Source organism: Nicotiana sylvestris, chromosome 6 (genome assembly GCF_000393655.2).
Source record: "Nicotiana sylvestris chromosome 6, ASM39365v2, whole genome shotgun sequence".
In the NCBI taxonomy this organism is placed as follows: Eukaryota; Viridiplantae; Streptophyta; class Magnoliopsida; order Solanales; family Solanaceae; genus Nicotiana; species Nicotiana sylvestris.
In genome coordinates this window covers 109,449,157-109,471,935 of record NC_091062.1, presented here as the reverse complement: position 1 = coordinate 109,471,935, position 22,779 = coordinate 109,449,157, and the positions used below count along the sequence as shown (strand labels likewise).

The 22,779-nt window shown below is 37.3% G+C and overlaps 1 protein-coding gene across 1 annotated transcript; it reads left to right on the top strand.

The window, feature by feature from the left end:
* The first annotated feature begins 20,355 nt into the window (after positions 1-20,355).
* Positions 20,356-20,948, top strand: LOC104247846 (large ribosomal subunit protein eL22y-like). The gene has a single exon (XM_009803967.2). It carries the CDS (start codon positions 20,425-20,427, stop codon positions 20,800-20,802), a length of 378 nt encoding a protein of 125 aa, XP_009802269.1. The 5' UTR covers positions 20,356-20,424; the 3' UTR covers positions 20,803-20,948.
* Positions 20,949-22,779: the final 1,831 nt, after the last annotated feature.

Genomic DNA, 22,779 nt, shown 5'->3' with positions numbered 1-22,779 from the left:
ACTGTTGTTCCCTTATCGGGATTTCTATTATTATTTTGTTAATTCCCTTGCCCCTTTGTTTGTGATTTTTGTTTGGGTGATGAAGAGTGATAAAGTACGAAGGGTGATGCCGTGCATTGTTTGATATTGTGAGGAAAGAGTGTAAAGCACGAAGGGTGATGTCGTGCACTGCTTGATATTGTGAGGAAAGAGTGTAAAGCACGAAGGGTGATGTCGTGTCGTACGATGTACCATTCCGTACTGATATTCATTGATTATACTATGAGGAAAGAGAGTAAAAGCACAAAGGGTGATGCCGTGTACATGATTATTGATACGATTGATTTGGTGAGGACGAAAGTAAAGCACGAAGGGTGATGCCGTACAAGTTTGTGATTTCTGATTCTTATTGATATTTTGGCCTTGTTGTTTCTTTTTTTATCTGAGATTACTTATTTGAAACTGTTATCTCCCCACAGCATGTTCCCCTTCCTTTATTAATTGATTACTTCCTGTATTTCTTTTCCGTTGTATATATATATTCGAACTACACAGGTTTACTTGGTTGTCTGTATATATTCGAACTACACATGTTTACTTAGTTGTCTGGTTCTAGCCTCGTCACTACTTCGCCGAGGTTAGGCTAGGCACTTACCAGCACATGGGGTCAGTTGTGCTAATACTACACTTTGTGCTATTTTGCACAGATCCAGGTTTTGGACAGCAGCAGCAGTAGCATGGGAGCAGGCCTTCAGTCCAGCGAGACACCGAGGTAGCCTTGCAGGCGTCCGCAGGCCCGGCATCTCCCCTATCTTTTACTTTAGACTGTTATCTCATTGTATTCGAGACAAACAGATATATTTCTTTCAGAAAGTGTATTTAGTATTCTTAGATGTTCGTGAGTATTGTGACACGAGTCTTGGGTAGAGGCTTATGTTGAATTCTTCCGCATTTCTATTCAGCTTTTCGTTAATTTAAGACTTCCGCTTATTTAGTTAAATCAGTTGCTTTTATTTTAATGCTGATAATTATAAAAAAGGATTATGTTGTTAATGATAAAGTAAGTAATGTTTGGCTTGCCTATCTCCCAATAGTAGGCGCCATCACGACTCCCGAGGGTGGGAAATCCGGGTCGTGATAAGTACAACACGATATTTTTTATAAGATAAGCCATAGGTTTTTGTACCAAGTAACTACCTCATAACTCTTGTTATGGCATGTGCCAATGTTCATTATCTGGCTTGCTTGTAAACCTGCTAATTACTCCTACTACGTATGCAATATCTGACCAAGTGCAATCAGTCACATATCTCAAGCTTCCAATTAAGCTAGCATATTCCTTTTGATTTATTACATCATTGTCTCTTTATACAAAAATAAGTGAACACTTGAATCAAAAGGGGTTACAATATGCTTGCAATCAATAAAATTATACTTTTTTCAAAATTTTCTCAACATAATGTGATTGGTCAAGGAAACTTGCATCACATCTTTTAAAAATTCTTTATTTCAAGAATAAAATTTGCCTTACCTAAATTTTCATGTCAAAATGGCTACTAGGCATACTTTTAGCTTCTCCAATGACATTTATGTTAGTACCAAAAATAAATAAGTCATCAATATAGAGACAAATAATAACATGTAAATTATTTCAAGACTTTAAGATAGATGCTCCTACATAGAGACAAATAATAACATGTGAATTATTCCAAGACTTTAAGATAGATGCTCTTATCACACTTCTTGGTTTAATCAACTTTCGCTCATGCATGAATACTCAAATTATCATAGAGACAAATAATAACATGTGAATTATTCCAAGACTTTAAGATAGATGCTCTTATCACACTTCTTGGTTTAATCAACTTTCGCTCATGCATGAATACTCAAATTATTTATGCAATAATTTTTTTCTTTTACTCCCACTATTTTTAGCATTATAAAAATTTATTTTTCATGAAAAAATATATTACATATTCATGAAAAATATAAGGTAAAAAGTTTATACCTTTCCCCCGCTTGAGTTAAGCAAGTAGAAAAATATTTTCTATCTTTTAAAGAGAGTGAACTTCTACCTTGATATCCGCTATTCTTCAACTGCATAAGAAATTGAATTCTCCTTAAAATTGTTGGTGAAATTACAAGTAATTACAGTTGAAAAATAAGATAAAGAAAAATAAATAATATTCTTCAGGCTGAGGCACAGATATCTCATTCTTTTTAAGGAGATTCAAGCCCACTGAGGTAACATCTTTACCAATCCAACAATAATACTCTCGACTTGTCCCCACCAGGATATAGTTCGACAATGTCGTATGACTCGAACAAATTTTGGACAAGTTGTTGAGTCCAAAGCTCCACCAAAATAAACACCTTCTTTCAACAAAAATAATATTCTCTTTTGTAGAGAATAAGTTGGAGACTTAGATTTTTCCCTTCTCTTAACTCTTTTTTTCACTACACCAAGTTCACTTTTTTCATACACACTACCATACTTTCACACGCCAAATACAAGGAAGAAACACCACTATTTATATGTGTAGAATGTCTTCCATAAAATAAATAATAAGGTAGTGGGATAATAAATTTGTAGAACATGGTTGGTGGCTACAAAATTTAATCTTTAGTAGGTAATTAGTGGTAGATCATGGCCTTAGTGGTTTCATGAATTACACCAAAGTAATGACCATTTTCTTGCCAATTTATAACCACTATCTCACAAGAAATAATACACTTTAATATTATAATTTTAATATTAAATGCACTAACACCAACATCCTTCTTAACATTGCTCTCGACCTAATACTGATGTTAATCCTACTACGAACAATGCATGTCGTGTGCAACAGAAAACTAATCTTTTATAAGCATGTAACCCACTTATTCTACAAACAATCTTTTTGACCTAACATATTTGTATTTGATCTTTTTCTTAGAATTTTTAGTTGGCGCCGAACGGGTTAAAGGGTGAATAGTGGTCCAATATATGGGTGGCAGCAGCCCTTGTGTTTTATATTAGTAACGTAACAACCAATTGAATGGATATAAGAAACATATCTCTGTTAAATTTTTTAATATATAAGAAACAAAACAAAAGTACAGGATACATGAAAAGTACGGTTCACATATAGGTTTAGCTCCTCCGAATAAATTCTATCGAATATGAGCCTACACCATTTTTTAAAAAGTGGATATGGGAGTTGACTTTGATTTTCATTTTAATTGTTGGCTTTTTTGTGAATCATTAAATCAAGGATCATAAATTATAAGAAAATGGAGATCATCATATTGACGAGCCTTAATGCGCTCAATCAAAAACGGCTGCATAACAATACAAGCAAGAACTTTACAAGGGAAGTAAATTTTAAGGGAAGTAATGAGAAATATTTTATGCACGTTTGTGAAGTACCTTAGGGTTAACACTATTTTCACCCTAATGTCAGATCTGTGACCAAATTAAGTTTTCTAGCTCTAGCTTGAAATTATCGTTGTTGATGATAATGATATATGAATCAATATTGCAAAGAAAGAAAGAACAATGAAAAACATCAATATTCAAATGCTTCTTTTAAGCTAACTAGTATCAAAAGTAGCGCGATGCGCGAACAGAGAATATTAATCATGTTACATTGTGATCTGACTTAATTTGAGCATAGATCAAAGAAAACCATCAATATTCAGATGCTTCTTTTTAAGGTTAATATGCTATGGGACAAATTATGAAGGGCGCTATAGGCATCAAGTAGTTTGCAATTCCATTTTTCCACCACTTAGGGTCCATTTTACAGTTTTTTTTTCCCTCAAAAGATAATATTATATATTTTATATGTGTTTATAAGTTGATACACGATTATTGGACTAATAAATTTTGCATCAGCTTTCAGCTGTTCAGCTCTATGGTGTTTTACTAATTAATCCTTGTAATATCAGTACGGCAATTTCTATATAATTATATCTTGCATAATTTCATTCAAGAGTTATTTTTTATACACAGCTAGCTCTAGTGTAGTTATCTCTTCAATAATGTATGTAAATTATCGGATAAATTTAGGGCACGATATGCTGTATATCTCTGACTCTATCTTTTCGATAGTTTACTTAAATTGTTGGATAAATTTAGATCCCATGAATCAAATACATCTTCTCGAGCTACTAGCATTATAAGATAAGGATGTTCCCATATGTCTTATCTATTTACCAAATTATGGATTAAGGGATTGACTTATCAAGTGATAATTGAAGAAAGACGTTCTCTTCCTCATTTTTGTTTCCCCTTTTCTATGATTGGATATGAAATATGGGATTAGCCAAGGACTGCATGCGTCAAGAAGCTATAATGGATCCTGCTTAATTTATTGAAATCTACGTGAAGTCGTGAAGAATTTCCAGCTCTTAATTACTACTCTTTACTGAACCTCCCACCTCTTCTTCATCATTTCCATGCCACTTTCTGATAGCCTGTGCCAACAGAATGTCTAATTGGCTCATGATTATGGAAAACTTGTCCAGAAAAATAAAAGAAATTGCAATAAAAATACAGTTTAGATAAGCTGATAGTTTCATTCCACATGAGAAGCAAACAACTTGAATTTTTCTATTACAATATCCAAAGGTGATCAAGCCAATGGTCAGAGGTATATGTTCCAATCGTAGAATTGCAAGTTGCCTTACATACGTTTTGAAGATAGAAGAAGACGCAAAAGTTTATTCGTACATGGTGTTTATATTAAAGTAAGCAATTTAATATTAAGAAAATAATTCATATATTCCTGGTTAAACGATAAATATTCATATGCAAGATACATGTCATGTGTATTCATTTGTTTGATGTAAATACTTGGTATGAATAAGTATTTTTTGAAGAAGACGCGGAATAAAATGTTGGACCATTTTGCTTTTATATATTCAAACTTATATAAAAGATGTGACTCCTAAGTCGAGAATGCAAGCTACATGATATAGATGAAGCGATTAGCAATGTCGAGACGATGATCAATATATAACCTGGAAAATTAATAAGATGTGGCTCCTAAATCGAGATTGCAAGCCACAGGATATAGATGAAGTAATTTGTAATTTGGAGATGATGAGCTATGCATATAACCTGGTCAACTAATTAACTAAAAGGTTTAGTGTTGGTTTATAATTAGTAATTCCTTGAGGCTTGAACTATCTTGATTATTCAGAGTCATCACAACCACCCAAAATAATTCATATTATAGGTTGTGATGTTTTAGATAACATTCATGTATTATATTCATATTCTCAATAAGTAAATTACTGAAGTCGACTATCTTTGTTCCAACGTAATACTGTTACTACACACACTCCAATAAATTTACTACTGGAGTCTCCCGCACAATATCGGCTAGGCAAGTTTTTTTTTTTTTTCATACTTTGATACGCTCAAATGGAATATAATCTCAAATATGAAGTGTTAAAATGTTAATTACTGGAAAATTATCTGACAAAAAAAGATCATACTTTGCAAAACTCATAAATGATGCAGTGCTAATTGAGATAATATTGAGTGATTATCATATCTGTCTCTATCCAGAATTTGATTAAGAAACAAAACAAAACAACAAGAAGAAAAGTACGGTACGTGTACCATGTACGGTATACGAAGTGTTTTATTCGTGATATTGTATTGGGAAAAAACTGAATTTACATTGAAGGTGACGTGGCATGACACGAGGACTGGTCAAATGGTCAAAACATGATGATCAGTTAAGAGGCACGAGTGACAACAGATACGGGGAAAGGAAAGCTAAATAGGCACGAGAGGCAATTCGAATAATACAAGCTTCGTACCTATTTAGGTCATTTAAAGCCAAGAGATCAGAAGGCATTGAAGACATGGATATGATGACGAAAAGGAGTCCAAATTCAATATTAAATACCCAATACGTTAGAGAATTGGTATTAAATAGGAATGATTGTGTAACGTCTTATTTAATGTCATTTATTGCTCATAATTGTCTCATTAAGACTAAGGTATTACTCCTTTACTTAGAATCAACTATAAAAGGAGGAGGTCTCGTCATTTGTAAGGACAGAGGATATCATCAACATTACATTGGAATACAAACCTATTTACTGCTTATTTGTCATTCTCAAAAAGTCTATTATTTCTTTTTCTTCTCCTGATTATCAGTAGCCCGAATTTCTATTTGTCTTTAGCTTTGACCAAAGAATCATATTTTTGGTTAAACAAATTGGTTCCGTTACCGGGAAACTGATAATCTTTTCTTTGAAGCTACGTTTTATTCGTCTTTATCAACATGTCAAACAACAACAACAACAACAATAACAGTGATAACACATTGGGAAACCATGAAAATCAAATCCATCAAAATCAAGGAGACCTACCGAACATTGACGTGGTTCCCTCCCCTCCAGATTCACCACGTCAATCTCGTGAAGGCACTCCTGCTCCTGAATCTCGTGCTGATCAACAAGAACAATCTGAACATTTTGAAGGAGGTGCAAATGAAGCTTTACAAAAGCTAATTGATGCACAGGTCGGCAAAGCTCTTCAGGCTCTAGTTAGTCGTTTGCCTGCTGCACCACCCACACCAACTCCTAATAATAATACATTGGAGAATCCTCGTTCTGCGTCTTGTTAATTCTGGAAATGGAGGAACCACCAGTGAACCATAGGAAGGGGGACCAGGTAATTCAAATAATTCCTATTTGCAAAATTTAGTACTAACCTTGCAGAAATATATTAAGGAACAAAATGAGCGTATTGAGCAAATCCCTGGAGTTCCGCCTGTAATAAAAGGAGTAGACATGGAGAAATACTCACAACAACCTTGGAAGCCAAGTGCTTCTCCCCTTCCAATTTCGAAAAAGTTCAAAATGCCTGACATCCCGAAATATGATGGTACTACAGACCCACGTGACCACGTGACTGCATTTACAACAGGCGTGAAAGGCAACGACTTGACCAAACAAGAAATTGAATCAGTACTGGTCAAGAAATTTGGAGAAACACTCACCAAGGGTGCATTAACCTGGTATTCTCTTTTATCTGAAAATTCTATAAATTCTTTTGCTGAGCTTGCAGATTCTTTTATTAAAGCACACTCGGGAGCTCAAAAGGTTGAGAAAAGAATGGAAGATATTTTCAAAATCAAACAAGGGGATTCAGAGTTGCTCAGAGACTTTGTTGATAGATTCCAGCGTGAAAGAATGACTCTACCCCGTGTACCTGACAACTGGGCTGCAATAGCTTTTGCAAGTAATTTAAATGACAAAAGTTCTGAAGCCACGAGAAGACTCAAAGAAAGCCTTCGAGAATTCCCTGCAACCACGTGGAATGATGTTTACAATAGGTACAGTACGATGCTGCGAATTGAAGAAGATACCGTACCTAAGTTTCATCATGAAGAAAGGGGCAGTTCCAGAAGATCAGAAACCGAAAAAAGATCAGGTAAAAATAGGTACGATCCATATATGGGACCTACAGGAAAAGACTCACGGTCAAAACAAGATAGCCAGCAATATGATCAAAAATCGAGGAACAGGGAATCTGGTTCTTCATCAAGATTCAGAAATGATCGGAACAGACAAGAGTCACGAGATGATGACAGAAGTTTAAAGGCAAGGTTCGGCGGATACAACTTTAATGTCACTACTTCCGAGCTCGTGGCTGTTTTGAGAAGCATGGGAGATAAGGTACGGTGGCCAAAAGAGATGCGGTCAAATCCAAATAGACGCAATCCAGATCATTGGTGCGAATTCCACAATGATCACGGGCACAAAACTTCAGAATGTAGATTCTTGCAGAGTGAAGTGGATCATCTATTGAAGCAAGGGTACCTCACTGAGTTATTTAGTGAAAAAGGTAAACAAGCCTATATGAAAAATAGGCAAGAGCCACCAAAGCCTCCTTCACCCAAGAGAACAGTGAATGTGATAAGTGGGGGAGAAGATATTCACGGCATAACCTACACAGCTTCCAACAAGGTTTCTAAAGTAACAATTACACACGGAAAACGGGTACGGCAGGTTTTAGAAAATGAAAGTATTTCATTCGATGATGCAGATACCGAAGGAGTGATAACCCCACATAATGATGCACTGGTAATATCTTTACTTGTACATGATACTAATGTAAAACGAGTTTTGATTGATCCAGGAAGTTCCGTAAATATTATACTACTAAGGGTATTACGTGAAATGCAAGCTGAAGACAAAATGATACCCAAGGCGCATACCTTGTCAAGCTTCGACAATTCAAGTGTGGTAACAAAAGGAGAGGTAATTCTAACAACTTTTGCTGCAGGTGTTGTTAAGGAAACTAAATTTTAGGTAGTTAATATGGAAATGGCCTACAATATGATCATGGGGAGGCCTTGGATCCATGATATGGATGTTGTTCCATCAACTCTACATCAAGTTATTAAATTTCCATCACCGTGGGGGATTTGTCAAATTCGAGGGGATCAGCAAACAGCCAGGAGTATCAACGCTGTAACAGATACGAGTACCGTAAACAAAGAAAAATAGCAATTACAGGAAACAGTTGAACGTGTTAGCAATCAAACCTCAACTGAGCGAGAGAAAACAGATTTAGACTCGAGACCTGATACAATTCAAGAACCTAAGGAGAATGAAAATATCAAAACAACCATCGAAGAACTCGAAGCTGTGATATTATTTGAGCAGTGGCCTGAACGGAAAGTTTATGTTGGAGCTAATTTAAACTCAAACATGTGAGGTATGTTAATTGAATTTCTAAAATCTAACGTGGATTGTTTTGCTTGGTGCCATGCTAACATGACAGGGATACCACCGGATGTGATGACTCACAAATTAAACGAAGACCCATCCTTTACACCAATAAAGCAAAAGAAAAGAAAGCAAGGAGCTTTCAAAAATCAGGTGATCCAAGATGAGGTCCAAAAGCTATTAAAAATTGGGTCAATACGCGAGGTAAAGTATCCTAATTGGTTAGCAAACACAGTTGTTGTACCTAAGAAAAACGGTAAGTGGCGGGTTTGCGTGGATTACAGATCTTAACAAAGCCTGCCCAAAAGATTCTTTCCCTTTACCGCATATAGATCAGTTAATTGATCCAATTGCAGGACATGAACTTTTGAGTTTTTTAGATGCATATTCGAGGTACAACCAAATTAAAATGGACCCCAGTGACGAAGAAAAAACTTCTTTCATCACAGACAGGGGGACTTACTATTATAAAATAATGCCCTTTGGTCTCAAAAATGCTGGAGCAACCTATCAAAGGTTGGTCACCAAAATGTTCCAAGAACATTTAGGAAAAACCATGGAGGTATATATAGACGATATGCTCGTCAAAACCCAACATTCTCATGATCATATTTCTCATTCATCTGTTACATTTGAAATTTTACGAAAATGTAATATGAAACTCAATCCAGAAAAATGTGCATTTGGGGTTGCCTCAGGCAAATTTTTGGGCTTTCTCGTTTCTAACCGTGGTATTGAGGTAAATCCTTCTCAGATCAAAGCAATAGAGGAGATCCCTGATATCCTTACAAGTAAAGAAGAAGTCCAAAGGCTAACGGGAAGAATTGCAGCCTTGGGGAGATTTATTCCCAAATCTTCAGAAAAATGCTTTAAATTTTTCTCCGCACTCAAAAAGCAAGATCATTTTGAATGGAACAAAGATTGCCAACAAGCCCTTAGAAATTTAAAAGCTTACTTGTCAAATCCACCATTATTGGCAAAACCAAAAGAAGGAGAAAAGCTACTCATCTATTTGGCCGTGTCAGAAGTTGCGGTAAGTGCTGTTTTAGTCCGTGAGGACCAAGGTAAACAATCTCCTATCTATTATGTAAGCAAGTCTTTATTAGATGCTGAAACATGATATCCACAACTAGAAAAATTAGCATTAGCTTTGATCATGGCATCTAGAAAATTAAGACCTTATTTTCAATGTCATCCCATTGTTGTAGTTACTGCTTTTCCATTACGAAACATTTTGCATAAACATGAATTGTCAGGGAGGTTAGCAAAATGGGCTATAGAATTAAGTGAATACGAAATCATTTATCAACCTAGGACTGCTATAAAATCTCAAATATTAGCATATTTCATAGCTGATTTTAGCCAGGGGATGCATTTAGAAGCAGAAAAAGAATTACGAGTTTTTAATGGTGCAAACCCTGGGACTTGGATTTTATTCACTGATGGTTCATCTAATGTAAAAGGAGCAGGTCTGGGTATAGTTCTCATACCACCTATGGGTGAAACTATTAGGCAAGCTATAAAATGTCATTCTATAACTAACAATGAAGCAGAGTACGAGGCTGTAATTGCAGGTTTAGAATTAGCAAGAGAACTCGGCATAACACAAATTATAATCAAGAGTGATTCTCAACTCGTGGTCAATCAAATGTTGGGGACTTATACAGCCAGGGAAACTCGAATGCAAGAATATCTCGAAAAGGTACGGGAACTAATAAAGCAATTCCAAACTTGGAAGGTAATGCAGATCCCAAGAGATGAGAATGTGGAGGCAGATGCTTTAGCTAATCTCGCATCTGCAGCTGACGTAGCAAATGACGCAAATGCTTCAGTCATACATTTATTTCATTCCGTTCTCGAACCTGATAAGAATGAGGTAAATTTTAATCATTTAACATGGGATTGGAGAAACGAAATTATTGCTTTTTTACAGCACGGAACCGTGCCTAATGACAAAGGGAAGGCTCACGCGCTTCGCAAAAAAGCCGCTTGATATTGTTTATATCAAGGAAATCTTTATCGAAAGATGTTCGGTGGACCACTAGCAAGGTGTCTCGGACCCTCTCAAACAGAATATGTGATGAAGGAAGTGCAAGAAGAACATTGTAGAAATTACGCAGGGGGAAGGTCACTGGTAAGAACATTGATTCGAGCAGGATATTATTGGCCTAAGATGGAAGAAGAGACAAACAGTTTCGTGTCCAAATGTGATAAATGTCAAAGATACGGCAATAATATGCACAGACCAGCTGAGTTACTACACCCTGTTATAGCCCCGTGGCCCTTTATGAAATGGGGAATGGATATCGTAGGTCCACTACCACAAGCAAAGGGTCAGGTAAAGTTTCTACTTGTACTCACAGATTATTTCACTAAATGGGTAGAAGCAGGAGCATTTAAATAGGTACGAGAGAAGGAAGTTAAAGACTTCATATGGCGAAATATAATATGTCATGACCCAAACTGGAGGGCCATGACTAGCACCCGACCATACTTGCCGAGCACCAACGTACATTTTATCTAACCTTCTTTATTATCTTTTACGGCTGACGAGATCAATATAAATGGTAGACATGGATCATGGACAACCAACAATAAAAACTCATGGCATGAACATATATAATATGGGATGACCAGACAATCAAGAAACTATATATAAGGTATGAGCTACCACGCTACCATGAAAGACTATACAACATAAACCAGCCGACAAGGCATACCAAACTATACATGAGTCGACACTTGTCTATGAGCCTCTAAATGAACATAAGTGCTGCAACATAGCCGGAACAGGGCCCCAACATACCCATAATGTCTATAACAAAAATGCATACCAAGACCAAGGCAAGTCCGGAGAAGGGATCTCGCCAATCACCGCTGAACTGGACAGCCTACTGTGGTGGGGGAGCTGCACCTGCCTGTCTATCAGGACCTGCAGCACGACATGCAGCGTCCACAAATAAAAGGACGTCAGTACGAATAAAGTACTGAGTATGTAAGGCAGGGAACCATAAATACGATCAGTAATGTAAGCAAGGATAGAGAATATACAACCTGTAACATCTTAGTACCTCTGAGGGCTACTGACATGAAATGCATGATACATATGTATAAATACATAAACCTTTAAAATATTCGCCTCTGTGGGCATCATCATCATCATATCGTACCCGACCATAATAGGCTCGGTAAAAAACGTACCCGGCCATCATAAAGCTCGGTAGAATCGTACCCGGCCACGTGGAGCTCGGTAAAACCCAACTGATCAGTGGTTGCACAATAGGTGTCATACCCGGCCGACTATAGTGCGGCTCGGTAGAGTAAAATAGATACATATATATAATGCATGCTCGACTCATGGAATCACGTTCTAAACCTTTCGGAGTGACATTGGTCGGTATCCTCTGTACACGTTATTAGGACTAACTCTTCACTATGAGCCTTATAAGAATCAGGAAGTACCAACAACATTGATAACATAATAATAAGAGAAGCAACATTAACATCAATCGTTCCATAAGAGGGGAAACAATGTAAGTACTGCTAGCTTCTAAGAGTAAAGTATCTTTGGAAGCTCGTTCATTGCATTATGTACAATCGGAGTCGTGCAAAAGAAGGAAAGGTATAGCCTCACATACCTTGTATATATTTCCCCAATCTCAAGCTATGCAATTGTCACAACTCCTTAGTCTACAATAAGAGAAACGATACTATCGTTATCATTTAAGCGTCATAACTATTATGTATCGACCACAACCTATTTTACGATGAAACGAACAACACCTACCCTATATATATGACTTCACACCATTCAAAACAATCACCAAAAAGCCCAAACAACATCAATAATAAACATATTGAGCTTCCCAAAATAGTCCACGCACAGCCTAATCACTTCATACATACGACGACCACCGTAGTCGTGTCAAACGACCCGGAAATGTTACGAATAACCATCAGCCCACAACCCTACATATATATGGTATTTATCCACACCCTTCCTCCTCCAAAAATCCACAAAACAGTAGAAAAATACGCAGCCCAACAGCAACGCAAAACAGTCCACAAAACAATAACATTACTACCAAGCCTTTCGATATATATTTCACAAGTTCTAGCTTCAATGGCTTAGCCGCAACTTGGATAATCTTAAATACATATAGAGTAAGAGGTTCCTTACCTTTATACAGAAAGAACAACTCCAATTTGACCTTAAATTTCCATGAAATATCCCTCCAATGCTGCCACAACAACAAAAAAGCGAAACTAGCGATCAATTAGTGTTTTTCGGCACTAGAATCACTTTAGAAGGCTTGAAATCACCTAGGATTGATATTAAGAACATGAGAGAGTATTTACAGAACATAAACCCTTTAAAACAACCTCCCACATGAGCTGGAACAACACAAAAATGAGCAACAACAAGAAGAACAAGAGACTTACTAGCGCCACGGAATTCCCGACACTTGATTTGTGTTGTTTGCCCTTTTTTGGGTCTTGAATCTTGAGAGAACCTTGAGAGGATGTTCCTAGGGTTCTAAGGTCTGAAAATAGTGAAAATAAATGACTTAAAACGGGTTGGAGGCATCCTATATAGGTCCAAATATCTTAAACCGACTTAGTGGGCCCCATAGAGAGGTGCTTGGCGCAGTCTCGCGAAAATGCGAATATCTCTCTACTCCGAGATCGTATCGATGAACAGTTTAATGCGTTAGAAACTAGACTCATTGATCTTTAATTTGATGGGTAGATCACCCCGTAATTCCTTGTAAATTATGAGAAAAGATTAGAAACATTTGACCTAATGTTTAAGTAAAATTATGAACCTAAGTTGCGACAACTTTTGTCGACTTTTGTTTCATAACTCGTTTGACTTCAAGACTTATGATACGGATATTATATGATTAAAATACCTTAATACATGACCTCTTGAGTGTATTAAGCACAGCTAGATTTACCTGAAAATATGAGTTACAACATCCTTGATTCGTTTAACTTCTAATACTTGTTAATCACCCTTATACACTCTTGTATCACTTAAGACCAATATGATTAACTTCTTATCATCTCAAAGATAATTCCTTCTTGGATTTATGTTAACTAATATATGGCATGAACTAACACATGTAGATATGGGTTGTAACATAATATGCCACTTTGGAGCACCAAAGGAGATCGTGTGTGACAATGGACCACAATTCATAGGAGCTCAAATCACAAAATTTCTTCAAAGTTGGCAGATTAAAAGGATAACATCTACGCTATACCATCCAGTGGGTAATGGACAAGTGGAATCCACAAACAAAGTCATTATCAACAACTTGAAGAAGAGGTTACATGATTCAAAAGGTAATTGGCCTGAGATATTACCTGGAGTACTATGGGCTTATCATACAACGACAAAAACAAGCACTGGAGAAATACCATTTTCAATGGTTTATGGTGTGGAAGCCTTAATTCCAGTTGAAATAGGTGAACCAAGCACACGGTACGTTCAGGCAACGGAGGAATCTAATGATGAAGAGATGCAGGTCAACCTTGATTTACTTGAAGGAAGAAGAGAAGCTGCATTGATAAGAATGACAGCACAAAAGCAAGTAATTGAACGATATTACAATAGGAAAGCACGCCTCAGATTTTTCAAAATTGGGGACTTCGTGCTTAAAAAGGTGTTCCAATCTTCAAAGGCTGCTAATTCAGGAAAGCTAAGTCCAACGTGGGAAGGACCATACAGAGTTCGTGACATTGCGGGAAAAGGAGCATACGAGTTGGAGACAATGGGCGGCAAAGTTTTACCCTCACATTGGAATACCATCCATTTAAAGAGATATTACTTCTGAGAAAGTACCCACGGTCAGGTATCGCCATGTTAAAATTTTTCTTTTGAATTATTAAAGTTTTACTAACGATTTTAGATGCTAGGCAAAAACCCTAACTCGTGCCAAATGATGAGTCACGACCTGCAAGGCAAAATGGAGTATTCTAAAATTCCCAGCCCAGGGTTACAATTAATCTGATGGAAATACACACGAGTTAGGCAGTCTTCATCTATAATCGCACCTCCGAGTCCCGTATATTTTTCTGTTTCAGGAAAAGGACCAAATTGAAAGAAATAAACAAGTGCTCGAGGCTTCATACTTCACCTCTCAAACACTTGGGGGACTACATATTATACACAGATATATGTAGAAAAACAGATACGAATATCGAACAAAAGTCGGCCACAAAGAGACAAGTGTTGAGAAAAAGTTACGAAGTCTTCAGCATTCATCATCGTGTTCAACAAACACAAGACATTCATTATAATGTTTTTCCCATGAGAACAACAGAGTCATCTCTCAAACTCATAAACGAAGTCACCTCTCAAACCCTTCCTAATATATAAAGATAGGGTCATGACTATATACTGAAACAGGTTATGAAGAAAAACCTTGTTTATTTTATATTATGTAAAAATCTGTTACAAGAAAAATAGTTACGAGAAAGTTATAGATGTATTTTAATACATGTAATAGTCAAAAAAACTTGTTAAAGTTCATGAATAAAAACTTGTCAAAGTTGTTTCATACAAAACATGTGTATTCCTATTTCTTTCATCGTATTATAACACCATTATGAAGTTGAGACGTCTTCTTCATTAAGTGTCGATAAAATAAAAGGGCCCACTTTTATAAGCCTCATGTTGATAATCCATGAGAAGAATCATAAAGCATTTTCAAAGGATAAAAATGCTAAGCTATTCTATAAGTCCTAGATAAATAGGCAAGAATAGAATATACAGAAGTACCGATAAAACTTCTTAATATAAAAGACTAAGTACAAACTTAGTCAGCAAAATATTTATTTTTTACAAATGCCCCATTATGATAACTGGGGACTTCATCAAAATATCCCTTAAAGTTTGCCAAGGGATAACACCACCAATTAATAAAAAAAACAGTAAAGTTTGAAATACATTCAACTAGTCACTGAAGGGGTTGGAACATCAGAAGTTGCAATCTCATTTTCAGGGGCAGTCACAGGCACGGTAACAACTTCTGAGGGAGCAGCAATAGGAGCGGTTTCAACTGGTCCTGGAGTGTTAAAATCACCGAGGGAAGTAAGAGTCACGGGAGATTCAGCTTCCATGGGCTGTGTCATAGAAGTTTCACCCTCGGAAGCCGGAATTGCAACTCCAATTGCTGCAGTAGCCACTTCTTTATTTAAAAGCTCTTCTGCCCCAGGAGTTCCAAGTGCAGGAGAAGGAGTATCAACTGGTTGTTGGCTTTTTTCAGTAGTGTCTAAGACTTTGGCTAATTCAGATTGCAAATCAAAGTTTTCTTGAGTAGCTTCCATCAAAGCATCACGGCGAGATTTTAGAAAAGCCCAACTTACCTCTATGTTGAAGTTCTCCTCAAGAAGTCCATACTCCCTTTCCCACATAGCAAGATCTTTCTTTAATATCTGGTGTTCAGCTAAGTGGGAGTCAAGGGAAGCTTCAAGGGAGGCATGAGAACTCTTCAAAGAACGTATCTCGTCAGAGGAGATCCTTAAGTCAGCCTGAGCTTGAGTCAAGCTTTGCACTAACTCCCCTGCATATTCTTCTTTCTCCTCCACAAGTGCCTTAAGCTCTATTATTTCTTCACTGGCCTTTGATAATTGTTCTGAAAATGAGCACTCCAAAAGCTCCTTATCTTTTTCAAATTGGCTTGAAGAAGCCTTGGCAATTGCTAGCTCAGAAGTCAGACCACACTTTTGCTGCTCCAGGTGATTTCTACTTTCTTGCAACTCCTCTATGGTCCCCTGAGCATTCTCAAACTGCTCCTTCCAGTTTGCTGCCTCAAGCTGGGTTTCCTTGGCTATTCTCCTAGCCTCAGATATAGCCTTCGCAGACTCTTGATCCTTCTTCTCTAGAGTGGAGATTCTTCCCATTAACTCAGTACCAATAAGATTAGCCTACAAGGGAAAGGCATCAAATGTGAGAATATAGAGAGATATAAAAAAACTTGTAAGTTAAAAGAGAAGTACCTTCAAGGTAGAATGAACTATGTCATTCATCAGAGTCAAGCAACTGTGGCTCTCCGTCTTTTTCTTCTCAATATCTCTTATTAGAGGCTCGAGCCAAACATCAGCTCCACCAGTCTTTCTCAAAAGGCTATGATTGGCAAGAACTTCAAGAGTAACACTTCTCATAGTCATGCCTCTACTGCTAGAACCCGCCTCTGTATGCTGAATAGAGGGAGGGGGAACAATGGAAGGAGGAGTAGTATAAGAGGTAAAAACAATGGGAGCTGTGGGAGTCAAAGCAGGGACAATAGGAGCAGATATGGGAACCAAAACAGGTAAGGAAACAGGAGTCGATAAAATAGGCAAAGAAATACTCGTGGTTGTCAAAGGAATAGAAGGAATAGAAGAAATGGGAATAGAAGAAGAGAGGGGAGTACATCAAGAACTGGTCCAAACTCTCCACTCTCAAAACCACTAACAAAGAAACGTCAAATTGATTCATTAGAGCCTCTTGGAGTGGTATCCTAATCAGAAAGGATTTGAACAGGCTCGGAGATAGAGGCTCGAGCAGGAGTATCTTCAACTTCATCTCCATTAATGACGCGTCTCCTGGCTCTTGCCCTAGCTATCAAAGAGGTATTCTCTTCTTCCTCATTCTCAGAACTTTCTTCTACAACTTTTCTTTTTTGGTAGCGTGGCCCGAGTCTTTTCCAAATCAAGTGAAGCGGTTGAAGACGCTCGAATGGCAACGGCTACCTCAGCTGTCATACCCCTGATACCAAATCCTGATAAAAAGAGGGATAAAGAATTAAAATAAGAAAGAATTCAATATACGGCAAAGCATAAGGAAATACATACCATGGGTCTTCACTTTCCAACCATTCAAAAGAGAAATTGATTTCCAAGTTCTCGCCTCCATAGGCGCAATCTTCAAAATTGAATCTACCCAACCACGGAAGTTAGGAACGTGTTCCACATCTCCCATGGTTGCTACAAAAATCCAAAAAGAGACGAGATTAGAAAAGAAATCAAATTTCTTAAAAAATAGATACGGTAAGAAAAAGAAAAACTTACGTGCAAAATTCCACTTCTTAGGGAAGGGAATGTTTGTTTCACCCAACAAATCCACCGTACGTACAGCAATGTAACGACAATACCACCCTCGATCCTTGTCATCTTCGGGGTTTACCAAAACCTTCTTGCTTCTTGCAGTCAAGGTAAAAACTCCATGGCGGAATAATTTGGGGCGGTATAGGTGAATAAGATGGGAAAAGGTAAAATTAACATTGGCTTTGGTAGATAAATACCTTAAGCAAGCCACAGCTCTCCAAACAAGAGGACCTACTTGTGCTAAGCAAATTTTGAAAAAGCGGCAAAATTCAAGTATAACTGGGTCAATGGCAGGATTAAATCCCAAAGTAAAGGGATAAGTATAAACGAAAGAGAATCCAATTCTGAAAGAAGAAATTCTCTAGTTTGGGGCAGGAATCATCATACGAAGATTATCTCTCCAATTACAATCTTTCCTAACAGTGGGAATCACAAGTTCAGTTATTAAAGAAGGATAGGTGTCATCTTTTTCTAAATTTTTAACTTGTTCTTGGAGAGATCTTCTATCATTCCCAAAAGATAAATCATTGGGTACGATTTCTTCAACTAAAGGTTCCTGAGTAGGTTCAGAAAGTTCTTTACCTTTAGAAGAGGGGGTCTTTGAGATAGAACTCCTAATACCAGAAGAAGAAGAAGCAAAACCAGATGAACCACCACGAGTGGATCCTAGGCTCAAGCTCCTCTGCCTACCTCCTCTGCCTCTCCTCTGTCTTACGGGGCATTGGGGAAGTGATCTAGAATTGGAACTTTTCTAGGGTTAAGGATTGGAGATGACATTGTTGAAGAAGGATGAACTAAAGGGGAGAAAAAGCAAAAGTGAATAATAAATTGCTTGTTGAAGATCTATGAAGAAGAAGACAAAAGAAAGAGGGTTAAAATATGTTTATAATGACAACCGTCAAACTTAGAAGTGTAATGATGGAAAGCCTATAATAAAGGCAATTATCACTTCGTGAATAGAGGGAATGAAGAAGCCTTGAATAAAGGGCGCAGAATTGCAGAACCAATCAGAAAGTGACACGTGTGTAGAGCATTAAATAAAAGGTGACACGTATGCAAAGCATTAATTAGAAGGGACAATTGAAGCGTCAGTACTGTCATAGTATTAATTACGGCAAAAATTCCCTTTTTATGAAGACCCACTTCCCAGATATTTAATTGATAAATGGAAAGTGGGGGGACTATCTGTATTGGGAAAAAACTGAATTTACATTGAAGGTGACGTGGCATGACACGAGGACTGGTCAAATGGTCAAAACATGATGATCAGTTAAGAGGTACGAGTGACAATAGATAAGGGAAAGGAAAGCTAAATAGGCACGAGAGGCAATTCGAATAATACAAGCTTCGTACCTATTTAGGTCATTTAAAGCCAAGAGATCAGAAGGCATTGAAGACATGGATATGATGACGAAAAGGAGTCCAAATTCAATATTAAATACCCAATACGTTAGAGAATTGGTATTAAATAGGAATGATTGTGTAACGTCTTATTTAATGTCATTTATTGCTCATAATTGTCTCATTAAGACTAAGGTATTACTCCTTTACTTAGAATCAACTATAAAAGGAGGAGGTCTCGTCATTTGTAAGGACAGAGGATATCATCAACATTACATTGGAATACAAACCTATTTACTACTTATTTGTCATTCTCAAAAAGTCTATTATTTCTTTTTCGTCTCCTGATTATCAGTAGCCCGAATTTCTATTTGTCTTTAGCTTTGACAAAAGAATCATATTTTTGGTTAAACAGATATATAAGCCAATGAATTTTTTTAGTTTCTCTCTTTTATTCTTTTGTCTCATTAAAATAAGGCCTAATACATACGGAGACACCTAAAGTTGGCACAATCTTTCACTTAATAACTTAAACTAGGCCTCTTTCCAATTAGACGTGTTTCTTAGGCAATTCTCATACCAATTAGATACGTTTGCTGGCTTATTAATTAACCAAGCGCGTGTTCTGCAATCTTTGTCTACGTGGCAAAAGTAACCATTAAAAATCGTGCCACATCATTTTTTTGTCCACCTCACTGTCCACCTCAGCTATATAGTGTTATTTCTACTAAAATTCAGCTCCGGCAACATGGTTAGAGGCACTTCTCGAATCCGATACCGAAAACGAAGTGGTTCTTAACCCTTCTTCTCCCATTTTACACTCACCCAACAAACCACCACCCCACCCATCAACTACTCAGCAGCATCTTCCGGAGCTTGTTAAGCCGGAAACTAGGTTCACCGGCGATCCGGGTCTGTTTGAATCCACCGGTAGTAGTAATTTTCTCCGGCAGCAGAGTTCGCCGGTAGAGTTTCTTTCACATATTAACTCAGATGGTTACTTCTCAGGGGTAGCCATTGGAGGGGAGCAAAGAAGCTGTCGTAGGTGGCAATGGGTCAAACTCAAAGAGATAGATAGTGAGATAATAAAAGGAGGAAAAAGAATAGTTGGCGAACCCTTTATATTTAAGTGTGAAAACAAGAAAAATGAATAAAAGAAAAGTTTCATATGGAAAAATGAAAGGGAAAAAAAACTCTTCTCATAGTTCCTCCCAAATCTCCGCAGCTTCTCAGGTAGAGTTTGTGTTTTTTCTTTAATCGTAGGAGAAGATGAGTAGAGGAAGCAGCGGAGCCACCAAGGGTGGGAAGAAGAAGGGAGCAACCTTCGTGATTGATTTCTCAAAGCCTGTTAAGGATAAGATCATGGATATCGCTTCACTGGAGAAGTTTCTGCAGGAGCGCATCAAGGTCGGAGGAAAGGTTGGAGCTCTTGGTGATATCGTCACTGTCTTCCGTGACAAAACAAAAATCACTGTCACCTCCGAGAGCACTTTCTCCAAGCGGTATCTGAAGTACCTGACCAAGAAGTATCTCAAGAAGAACAATGTCCGTGATTGGCTCAGAGTTATTTCTGCAAACAAGGATCGCAATGTCTATGAGCTGAGGTACTTCAACATTGCTGAGAATAAGGCTGAGGAGGAAGATTGAGGAGCTGGAATCTCAATTGAATCTTTAGTTTGTAGTTTCTTCTTATCTGATACTGTTGTCTGCGTGAGACATTATTTACAATTTTGTCGGTGAAATCAAATATTTGCATTTTTGCCCAATTAAATGGAGAAAAAGAGATTAGCCAAAAAAAAGGGAAAAAAAAAAACAAATGTACTATACGATAGTGGGGGAGCTGATATGGTGGGAAAATGAAGAAGATGATGGAACGCAGTTTGGGGTTGGGGGGGAGGGGGATGGAGGATTTAGTGAAAATAGGGTTTTTTGTGGTCAAATATATTTTTAATATTTAATTAATTGGAAAATGTCATGTTTATTTCATTCACGCGCTCAAGGAGACTAAGAAATACTTTCTTTGCCATGTCATAGTTTTGTGTTTAATTGGTATAGTTTGAAATGAATTCTTGTGTCTAATTGGAAAGAGGCCTAATTTAAGTGTCTAAGTGAAAGATTGTGCCAACTTTAGGTGTCTCCGTATGTATTACGCCTTAAAATAAACTAGTCATATGTATTATGATGTCATCTAGTGCAGGTATGGTTTTGCAATGACACGTTAATTTGGCGTATAAGACAATTTTAAGAAATATGTATCAGGTGCTTATGCAAAATTGAATAATTTAATCCTAAGATTGACAAATTAAAGTGAAAATGCATATCATATAAATATATTTGTATTGAGCAAAATTGACATACAAAAAAAATACGTGTCCTACATTTTTTTGTTTAATTTAATGCAAAAATTGAATTATTTTTGCGCAATAATATGTTTATTGATGCATCCGTAGTCCAGGGTGCTTGCGAAGAATACGCGCCCACGCCATCTGTCTTCTAGGGCTGTTTGGGAGTTGACTTGATCTTTTTTTTTTCCCTTCATTTAGTTTAGAATAATGCCATTTCAAAATCGCTATTATAAAAATTTTAATAAAAAATAAGTAGAAGAGAGAAGCAATTAAAGGTGTCGTCAGCTTCGTTTTGGTCGATTGTTGTCATGACCCGGATTTTCCACCCTTGAGAGTCGTGATGGCGCCTACTAATGGGAGTTGGGCAAGCCAAACCTTAACTAATTGCTACATTTTCATTTTTAATTTCTTTTAACAAACACAAGTCGATAATATGATAAAAGCGAAATTTTAAATAAATAAGCGGAAGTCACCAATTATATATCTTAAAGCTACGTCGATTACAACTTTTTAAACCTCAAATGCCCCAAAACCTGGTGTCACAGTGTCACAGACTGTCTAAGAGTTACTACATACAAGATCTGAAGAAATACAATACACTGTTTCTGAACAAAAGAAAATGAAACAGGAAATAGAGATAGAGGGAGACGCCAGGGCCTGCGGACGCCTGCAGGTCTACCTTGGGTCTCCGGGTGGAATGAAGGAAGCACTCCAACTATTGTCCAAAAGCTGCTCCTGGATCTGCACACAGTGCAAAGTGTAGTATCAGCACAACCGACCCCATGTGCTGGTAAGTGTCTAGCCTAACCTCGGCGAAGTAGTGACGAGGCTAGGACCAGACTACCAAATAAACCTGTGCGGTTTATATATATATATATATATATATATATATATATATATATATATATATATACAGAAATAACTAGTCAACGTGGGAGGGAGAAACATGCTGTGGGGGAGATATTAGCTACTAATAGAAATGCATCAGGTAAGGAAAGAAACAACATAACTAGAATATCAACAAGGAAGCAGAAATCAACAATTTGCACGGCATCGTCCTTCGTGCTTTTACTCTCAACCTCACCAAAGTAGTTATATAATAAAAATGTGCACGGCATCACCCTTCGTGCTTTTACTCTCGTCCTCACCAAAACAATCATATAATCAAAATGTGCACGGCATCACTCTTCATGCTTTTACTCTCTTTCCTCACTATATAATCCATAGATTCGGCACGGAATGGTACGTCGTGCGGTACGGTATCACCCTTCGTGCTTTA